Source organism: Melanerpes formicivorus, unplaced genomic scaffold (assembly GCF_026170545.1).
Source record: "Melanerpes formicivorus ecotype bairdi unplaced genomic scaffold, bMelFor1.0.p_v2 SCAF_72, whole genome shotgun sequence".
In the NCBI taxonomy this organism is placed as follows: Eukaryota; Metazoa; Chordata; class Aves; order Piciformes; family Picidae; genus Melanerpes; species Melanerpes formicivorus.
In genome coordinates, this window is record NW_027142424.1 from 3,409,500 (window position 1) to 3,418,274 (window position 8,775).

Here is an 8,775-nt window from a genome sequence, read left to right on the forward strand (position 1 = left end):
AACACATCCTTGGATTAGCCACAGAAGAGGATGGAGTTCAGAGCACACATGAACACCTCTTCAGCTCAGAGGTGTATCCTGGCTCTTGCTGATAGGATTGATTTTGTTTTTCCAATCTCTAAACACAAAGCCTCTGCTAAGGAAACACAGGAATTTCTTTCCCTGCACCATGCTCTAGAAAATACATCATGAGGACATGGCCAAGGTTTGCTAACATTAAGATGGCAAAGTAACTTTAGCAGTTCTGTCCCCTGGCTAAAGCAGCTTGCTTAGGTCAGACATCGTTGGTGTTGCCTTGCAAATGTACAGTTGCTAAATTCTCTCTGAAAGTAAATAACAATTGTGTCTTCTGCAAAGCCACACTTGTGTTGTGCATGTGAGCCTGTGTGAAGTGTCCTATATTCTTCATGCTGCTAGCAAATGAGAAGGAATCAAAAGATTTCAGATCCTGCTTTTACTTCTGAAGACCCTGAGATCATAGTTTGATACCTGTCACTGCTCTTTTTATGTCTGTTCAGACTTTTTTCCTCTGGAAATTCTGCTTTGAAAATGTGGAACCTAATTGGCATTCTTTCAGACTTCTTTTTCTACTCCTCTGCTTGCCCTGTGTGCTTCCAGGAGAGATAAATTACAATACTGGGGCTAATATCCAGCTTGTGACAGATGATTGAAAGAATAGAGCTTATGAAAAATATAACTGTCTACTACAGAAGACCTTTAGCTATCAGAAATTAAGTGCTTGGTGCATCGGTTCCAGTTTGAGCATGCTTGCACCTCTGGAAAGACAGCAGTGTTTCATGTCGGCAGAGCACAATACAGCAGCTTTTTTCCCTTGCTATGCTCTTCATCATTCATCTCAACCCTAAATGGCTGCTCCTGTGTATGCAGGAGTTCTGTTGTCAAAGCCCAACTGTATCTTCTTTTGGTGGGGTGAGGTGTGACAGGCTTCTGCCTGTGTATTGCCCACCTAATGCAAAGAGAGACAAAGGACAAAAAGCAATGCTGGGCTTTTCTTCAGGGACTTCACTGTTGGTGTAAGATAATAACTTTACATGTAAGAGCAGTGGGCACTGCACTCTGAATGGGTTCTTTCTTCCCAGCCTCTCTATGAATAGATTTATGGTGGCATATAGCTCTTAAAAATATTTCCATTGTGCAGTCATCTGGGCTGAGCATTTTGATAGGTGGACAAAATAAATAAGTGGTAGTACAGATCATCACAGTCTCTTTTTAATAAGAATAAAAAACACTTATTTATTTTCTATGTGTGAGCCATGTCTGGCAGGAATCTGTGAAATACAAAAAGTGTCTGCCTTAAAACAGTTTCTAAAATAGCCAAGTAAAATCTATTCTGAAAGAGTATTATACAACACAACTTCTATGAGATTCTCCTCTACAGCAGAAGTGATGCTTTTTCTTCCCATCATTGACTCCCCAGTGCCTCAGAGGCTCTCAGCAGTGCCATTTCTGAGCAGGAGTGAGTGGTTAAATTCTTGAGGATGCTCATTTTCCATGTTTAAAAGAGAACCTAAAAAAAAACCACAAGAAGACACCACAATAAAAAGGAAATAATGTACAGCTGGAAAAGAAGGAATATACAGTGAGGCAGCTCTCTCACTGTGTTCTGGTATTTTAGGGGACTTTAGAGACAGAGCCTGAGGGTACAGTGTACAGCTGCTTCACACAATGCAAACAAACCTCTGGGGACAGCTGGCATGTTCCCACAGCAGAGTCCTCATGCACCAGCAGGGGCCACAGTATGACATAGTTTTCCTCTGAAATACTTATTTTTCCTAGTAAAAAGTAACGCCCTGCTTGCCTGTGTGGAGGTTGCCTTCCTGTGGAGTGCTTTTTCCACAGGAAAAGATCTACTGGGTTTTAACTTTACAGAGAGAGGAGAAGAAAACGATATCCAGCCAACTAGGCTCAAGTTCAGAATTCATCCCTGGCTTCCCTCAGTGTGAAGCATTCTCTTGTTCTGACAAAAAAGATGCAGCCAAACTTACAGTCGTCTGATGATTGTCTTCTCTTCGCTGTCCTTTCTGATGCCAGGGCTGCTGCCACTGGCATCTTTTTCCAGTTCTTCAGTTTGGTCCTTTCTCTGTGAGATAATCCCACTGGGGAAAAAAGAGACTTGGTTTATTTTGTGTGGTTTTGTGGCATTGCATGTGCTAAATCCTTCACTGGGCAGCCTATGATATGGGTGAAATGGGAGTTCACAGGACAGGAGTGATAGCCTGGCCTGTTCCTTTTAATGAATTGCTGGTCTTTTCCTTAAATATTGCAGTGCAATTTTGCTTAGGCTGAGCTTTAATGAGAACACTGAAAAAGTAATGAGCTGCCTTCTCCAGAGACGATGAATGGCAAATCACAACAGGAGTGCAAGGGAAACGTAATTACATGTTGGATTTGCATGAAAGTCCAAAGATAGGGGTAGGGTGCAGATGCAAACGGTGACTTTCTGCATGGATGGATCTGTGGTACCTTCAGTGCAGCCAGAAAGGCTCACACCACATAGTTGGGAACAGATGGGAGATTCCCAGGTGGCTGTTCCTCTTCCCATCCTACAGAGGAGAATAGAAAGGCTTTGCCCAAGCTGTTGATTTTCTTGTTCTCCTTGGAAGCTGCCACATACTACAAGGCTGTAGCCACCTACTTGAGGCAAAAGTTTCACTAAAGGCTGTTTTCCCTATTTGGAATTGGGTTAGGTTTTACCAGCCTGTGTGCTATGTTGTTTTCACAGCATGCCCATTGACTGTCCTGAGCTGACCTCATGTATCTTGAGAGCTGAGTGGCTCAAAGCTTGATTGCAGTGGCTGAAAGTAGCTATTCAACAGTCAGCTGGAGTTTGGAAATCAGACTACAGGAGAGCACCTAGACACTGGTGTGACATCAGGAAGAGGATAATTCTGAGGCAGATTATGCTCTTACAGAAATGGGCCTATGAGCTGTTTGGTGACACTGCAGATCTCAAATATCTGCACTGTAACTTCTACTCATTTATGATGATGATAAAAAATGCAATCCTCAAACATCATCAGTCACTTTAAGCCATTCTCTGTGAGGATGTCAGTTACCTGGTGCTATATAAAGCTTATTTCCAATAGACACCAGACATGTAGAACACATATTTACCCTTTTCTCCTGCACAACTGACCTCTGTGGTTGTACAATTGTAATTAGGGATTTATGTGATGTGTTTAAAGGGAAGGTGGGTTTTGGCTTAAGCTACAATGCTGTATGAGGAGATAACCACAGAGAATTACTTGAGGTGAAAAGCTGCCTTGATGCTCTGTGTGCACAACACTGTGACTTAAATAATTAACTCAAAAATTCAAAATGTTCACACTGCTAATTTTTAACTTGGCCTGCAATAAGCTGTGTCACACAGCTGGGAAATCAAAGCAAGAAACCATTCCAGTGGCTGCCCAGCAAAGGCAGGCAGCCGAGCGGTGGGGGAGTGGTGCCCCATAGTGCTGTGAGAAATGCTGAGCGGCAGTTTGTAACATGACTTGGATTTAACTTTAACTTTCTGGCTTTACCTACATCAGGCAAGACAAAGGGTAGGCTTACTAGATCTAAGAGGCTGCTGCTGAGATATCTCAGCTGAAATCTAATGTGCTCAGGCATTTTGTGTCTAGATTAAGAAGCAGTTTCTTGCCCCAAAGAGTTAATAATACAACCAGCTGATGAGGGGCAGAGGTTGGGGGAAAGCAGCCTTGGAGGTGAAAGAATTTGTAACACCAAGAGCAAGACCTGTCCTGCACCCCACCCTTTGGTTCATACTGATTCTCCCAGGCTGATCCCTGCTAGAAAGACCAAGCCCCTCCTCTGAAAGTTACTTGTTTTGCACAGCTCCACTGGCTTACACAACCCTCTGTTGGCAGTCTTAAAACAAACAAAAGCCCTCCCCATAGCTTATCTTGAATGATGCTGAAAGGGCTTAATGTTCTGCTTTCTAGATCAGTGCAATACCCACTGTGGGAGCAAAGGAGCAGTAGATAAGTTGGCGTCCCTGCCGGCAAGCTGGAGGAGGAAGGAAATTCTGACTAATGCTGAGATGGAAACCCCCAAGCTCTTTGGTATGTAGTGTGGCTTTCGATGAAAATGGTATGTGTGCAACTGCCATGACTGCAGAGATCAGTATTCAGTATTCCTAAGGTTGGAAGGGACCTCAAAGATCATCAAGTCCAACCTGTCACCACAGACCTCGCCACTAGAGTAGGGAAGACACTACTGCCTACTGCAGGCTTGAACTCACGACCTTCCCATTAATGGTCTTCTGCGCTACCAACTGATGAACCAACGTGCATGAAAACCCAGACTGTATGTGGAGTGAGAGTAACTGTAGGCTTGCAGGGAACAGGCTGAGAGCTGAACAGAGTAAGAGGGAGTTTAATTTTTAAATCCTATTGTGTAGATTTCTCTTTGCTGATTTGTAGGTGTATTGGGAGCACAGGTGTCTCTTACCCATCTGGACAGTGCCTAGCCCAATCTAGGGGCTCAGACATGCAACACTGATCTTATAAGCTCCCCAGACATGAACTGTTCTTAGTTCTTTGCTGACTTCATGATATACCTCTTATAGCACTGTAGCTCCTCTTGCACCACAAGTAGCTGAGCCTTCAGCTGGTTACGCTCTTGCAATACATCTCGCAGCTCCTGCAATGTGAACCTGGGGCGGTTGGGATCTGTGAGGTCTATTACCATTTTATCTGGTCCAAGGCTGAGCTGTAAAATAAATGGTGGTGGTCAGGAGCCTGCAACCTGTCAAAACCAGGATACTTGGGAGTAAAACCTCTGAATTTTAGTAATTTCTAAAACTAATATAAATTCATCACAATCCTGCTTTTTTTTTTCCCCCAAGCAGTTAATTACAGTTTTTCATGTTATTTTTGTATTCCCTCAGTGTCTGCATTTCCTAGCCAAGTACAGGGCTCTGTACAGGCTCTGACCACAGCTAAATGCAAAGTCTCTGTCCGAAACTGTTTGCAGCTGCTTTCATCTGATTTCCTGACGATGAGAGGCTGAGCAATCTGTCTAATGTGATACCAAAACTGTGGCAGCAAGCAGCAAGAACTGAGTTCTTCCCTAATTTAAGACCTTTGTGGTTATGGCTTTTTTTGGTCACAGACATGTTTCCTTTGCCCAGAGTAACAAAGCTTTAGAGTTTGCATTTTAAATGTCAAGTTATCTTTGTGTTGCCAGTGCTGTGTAAGAGTGGTACGGGAATGGATTTTGCTCTCTGAAAGTTTGCCTGTGTCTGAACTCCTCTGCTAGCATTGCCTAGTGCTGAGCGAACAGCACGGTCACACTCCACAGTGAAACAGGAATAAGGATCCACAGCACTTGCAACTTGTAACCACCCTGAAGATCTCCACTCTGGAAATAGTTTCAAGGCCTTCTACAAAGGTGAGAAGTGAAGTTTCTGAGACTCTTTCCGCTAGGATAAAAGAGACCCGAGACTGTGGCACAAGTATCCTCTGATTTCTATGGTATCAGAGAGGTTTCACAACCCGCATGCTGCCAAGTGAACAGGCTCCTGACCCCCGGCCATGTTGACCTCACAAACTCCCTAGACCTAAATAGTTATTAGTTCTTTGCTGACTTCACGATATAGCTGTCATTGCGCTGTAGCTCCTCTTGCACCACAAGAAGCTGAGCTTTCAGTTGCTTGCGCTCTTGCAATACGTGGCTGGGGCCCACCACGGCCCCGGCACCCACCTGCTGGGCGCTCCCCTGGGACCCCTCTCCCCGCAGCTTCTCCACCTCCCGCCGCAGGCTGTCCCGCTCCATCCGCAGCTCCTCCTCGGCGAGGCTGCTCTCGCTCACCAGCGCTTCCAGCATCTCCAGCACCCTCACGATCCTGAACTGCAGCCGGGCCAGGGCGGCGGACATCTGCGGCCCCGCGTTGAGCTGCAGCAGGTCCTGGCCCACCAGAGAGGAGATGTCATAGACATCTCCGGCCGTTAGCTGGAAGGGGCTCTTCTCAAGAGCCCTCTCCGGGCCGTCATCCCCCTCTTCCTCCTCCTCCAGCTCCTCCTCCTCCCGGCCCTGCTGCATGCCCGCCGCTGACTGCCTCCCCTGGGGAAGGCCAGGCAGGGCGGTGCTGCCGGCGGGGCCCGCGGGCGGAGCGACCTTTCCCGCCCCCGGCGGTTTCCATGGAGGAGGCCGCGGCGCGGCGGCACTTCCTGTCCTGCCTTTTGCCCGGTGGAGACACTACCCACCGCTGCCGCTAAGTGGATAGTGGGGGCATGGTGGGGAAGGGCCGCGAGTGGCTCCCGACTTTGCCCCGGGCTGGGGATAGACGGAGAAAAAGGGTCGGACGGAGAAGGAGGTAAAGGTAAACGCATCTGCAATTCCCCAGCGCCACGTTCGCCAGGCGCCGTGGGGAGGCGGCTCCTCGGTGCGGGGCCAGGGCCGGGGTGGGTTTGGCGTGCATCTGCTTCATGGGGACGGGAGGACGGGGGTTAAAATACGCCGGCGGGAGCTTCCTTCCCTATCCTGATGGAGCTGGCGAATCGGTCGCTGCGGACGGGAAAAGTGCTTTCCTTCCGCGCCGGCTGAAGCGAGGTGAGGGGCGGGCGGCCGCGGCCCTTCGGTGAGGAGAGGCGGCGGGGGCTGGGCCGGGCCTACGGGTAAGGACCAGGTCTCTGGGCCCACTGACGCGGGGCGGACGGGGCTGAGGTACCCTCAGGCCAGGGGGATGGGGCCGCGGGGTCCCTTCGGGTGGCGGGAGCAGTGCCGCGGTGCTCCGCAGGCGAGGGGCCGGTGTAAGGCCGCACCCAGGCTGCACGACCTGACTCTGCCGCTGGAGGTGAACTCAAGCAGTGACGTTGCCGATTTGTTTAAGCTTGTCACACTTCGGGGGATTTCTGGATGAAAAATACTGTACAGCAGCGAGGAAAGTGCTGCTTGCATTAGCAGCTCTCCCCTAAAACACCGAAATTGCAGTGCATGATTTTTTCTCACTAGGCAATGAATGACTGGGCCCCCATAGCAAAGGAGTATGACCCCCTCAAAGCTGGGAGTATTGATGGCACTGATGAAGAGCCCCACGACCGTGCCATATGGAGGGCTATGTTGGCACGCTATGTACCCAACAAGGGAGTTACAGGAGATCCTCACCTCACCCTGTTTGTAGCAAGGCTCAACCTTCAGACGACAGAAGAGAAGTTAAAGGAGGTCTTTTCCCGGTATGGAGACATCAGAAAGATCCGTCTGGTTCGAGATCTGGTCACAGGATTTTCCAAGGGTTATGCGTTTATCGAGTACAAAGAGGAACGTGCTCTCTTGAAGGCCCACAGAGACGCTAACAGGCTGGTTATCGATCAACATGAGATCTTTGTAGACTTCGAACTGGAAAGAACTCTCAGAGGATGGATTCCTCGGAGGCTTGGAGGTGGTTTTGGAGGCAAAAAAGAATCTGGGCAGCTGCGGTTCGGAGGACGGGACAGACCTTTCCGAAAGCCCATCAATTTGCCTAACGTGAAAAACGATTTCTTTGGAGAAGGATCATCAGAGAAAAGGAACTGGTCTCGTGAGGGCACAAGGGACTGGAGAACAAGGGACCGAGACCATGAAAGGAGCAGAGATAAGCGACGGCCAGAAAGGGAGCGGTCATGGACTTGGGGTGAAAGTGAGAAAGAAAGGGACTTCAAAGAGGAGAGGAGCAGAGGGAGGGAGAGGAAGGACAGAGACAGGAAGGACCGGGAGAGAGACTGGAGCAGGGAAAGAGATACCAAGAAACAAAGAGATGATGATAGGCATCGGTAGGTGACAGTGCCTTGGTTTTGGGTATGTTACCAGTGTTTTAGTTGCTGATGTTGTCTTCAGTTGTGAGCAGCATTCCCAGACACATGGTGTTACACTCTTGTGCCTGTGACTAACCTGCTAGAAGCTCTCTGTAATTTGGTTGCTGCTGCAGTTCGGATGTGTTGAATTGTTCAGAGAAAATAAATTTTTGTATTAGTATTTATGAACTGCTGAATGCTGTAAGAAATGCACCACATGTAGGGGCAGCCACTGAAACCCAAGTGCGCACCTCGATTGATACCCACCCATCTGGCTGCCTCATTAGGGATCACGAGAGCGCTCTGTAGTTAATTATATTCTAGATGTCCATGCTGATCTAGTGAGACAGATGCTCATGAATAGCATCTTCACTTGTTGAAGAACTAGTAATGGAATGGCAACAAACCAAGCTTCTGAAAAATGTGCCTCAAGCCAGAAGCTGCTGGGAAGTGACTTTATTTTCTTGGAAGTCGCTGGGACAGGTGAGATCTTTAGTAATACTGTGTCCTCTTTCACTTTTGTGAGGTGATAGAGAAGCATGTAACACAAAACACATGTCATGGGAGGATGTAATTTCTTTTTATAAGAGGAATGAGTGTAAGCAGGCCAGGAAATACCTCATGTTCCTGATCAATCCAGGACAATCACTGAAGGATAGTGTCATGGCTAAGTATGGTTACAGCTGCACCCACTCTGTTCTCTCCCCTCTGCAAGTGAGGTCCTGCCTGCACAGGGCTTAAATCCTCTTCTGCAGACTGGGCTTGCTTCTGGATATAGCTGAATTAGGGAAAACAGAGACAAAGCATCTCCTTTTTTCAGCATGTATACTGACACATCTGCTAAGGTGCTTACAGTGCTTTCTAGAGAAGGCTCTGTTGCATTCTTTGTCATCATAAACCATTCCTAAATACTTCCTAATGTATTTTTAATGGCCTTAGCCTATATCTTGCCCAGTTTGAGGTTTTATTTCCATGAAGAGTT

At 47.7% G+C, this 8,775-nt stretch overlaps 2 protein-coding genes across 6 annotated transcripts; one reads left to right on the forward strand and one right to left on the reverse strand.

Annotated features, from left to right (window-relative positions):
- Positions 1–1,207: 1,207 nt before the first annotated feature.
- Positions 1,208–6,153, reverse strand: RILPL2 (Rab interacting lysosomal protein like 2). The gene is made up of 4 exons (XM_068163545.1): positions 5,725–6,153; positions 4,580–4,731; positions 2,007–2,117; positions 1,208–1,528 (listed from the first exon to the last, which is right to left on the reverse strand). The coding sequence occupies exons 1-4, from the start codon at positions 6,061–6,063 to the stop codon at positions 1,504–1,506; spliced, it is 627 nt and encodes a 208-aa protein (XP_068019646.1). The 5' UTR covers positions 6,064–6,153; the 3' UTR covers positions 1,208–1,503.
- SNRNP35 (small nuclear ribonucleoprotein U11/U12 subunit 35) lies at positions 5,391–7,982 on the forward strand. 5 transcript variants are annotated; one of them, XM_068163544.1, is made up of 2 exons: positions 5,391–5,412; positions 6,976–7,982. In XM_068163544.1, exon 2 carries the CDS (start codon positions 6,979–6,981, stop codon positions 7,774–7,776), a length of 798 nt encoding a protein of 265 aa, XP_068019645.1. In that variant the 5' UTR covers positions 5,391–5,412; positions 6,976–6,978; the 3' UTR covers positions 7,777–7,982. The 5 variants fall into 5 exon arrangements, with proteins under 5 accessions (XP_068019645.1, XP_068019641.1, XP_068019642.1 ...); XM_068163540.1 differs by lacking the exon at positions 5,391–5,412 and adding an exon at positions 6,195–6,343; XM_068163541.1 differs by lacking the exon at positions 5,391–5,412 and adding an exon at positions 6,195–6,337.
- Positions 7,983–8,775: the final 793 nt, after the last annotated feature.

Coding starts and splice junctions, on each gene's coding strand:
- RILPL2 (XM_068163545.1), bottom strand. CDS start 6,063: ATGCAGCAGGGCCGGGAGGAGGAGGAGCTGGAGGAGGAGGAAGAGGGG. Junction 4,732..5,724: donor CCCAGGGGAGCGCCCAGCAG/GTGGGTGCCGGG, acceptor TTTATTTTACAG/CTCAGCCTTGGACCAGATAA. Junction 2,118..4,579: donor GAGCTACAGTGCTATAAGAG/GTATATCATGAA, acceptor TTTTTTCCCCAG/TGGGATTATCTCACAGAGAA.
- SNRNP35 (XM_068163544.1), top strand. CDS start 6,979: ATGAATGACTGGGCCCCCATAGCAAAGGAGTATGACCCCCTCAAAGCT.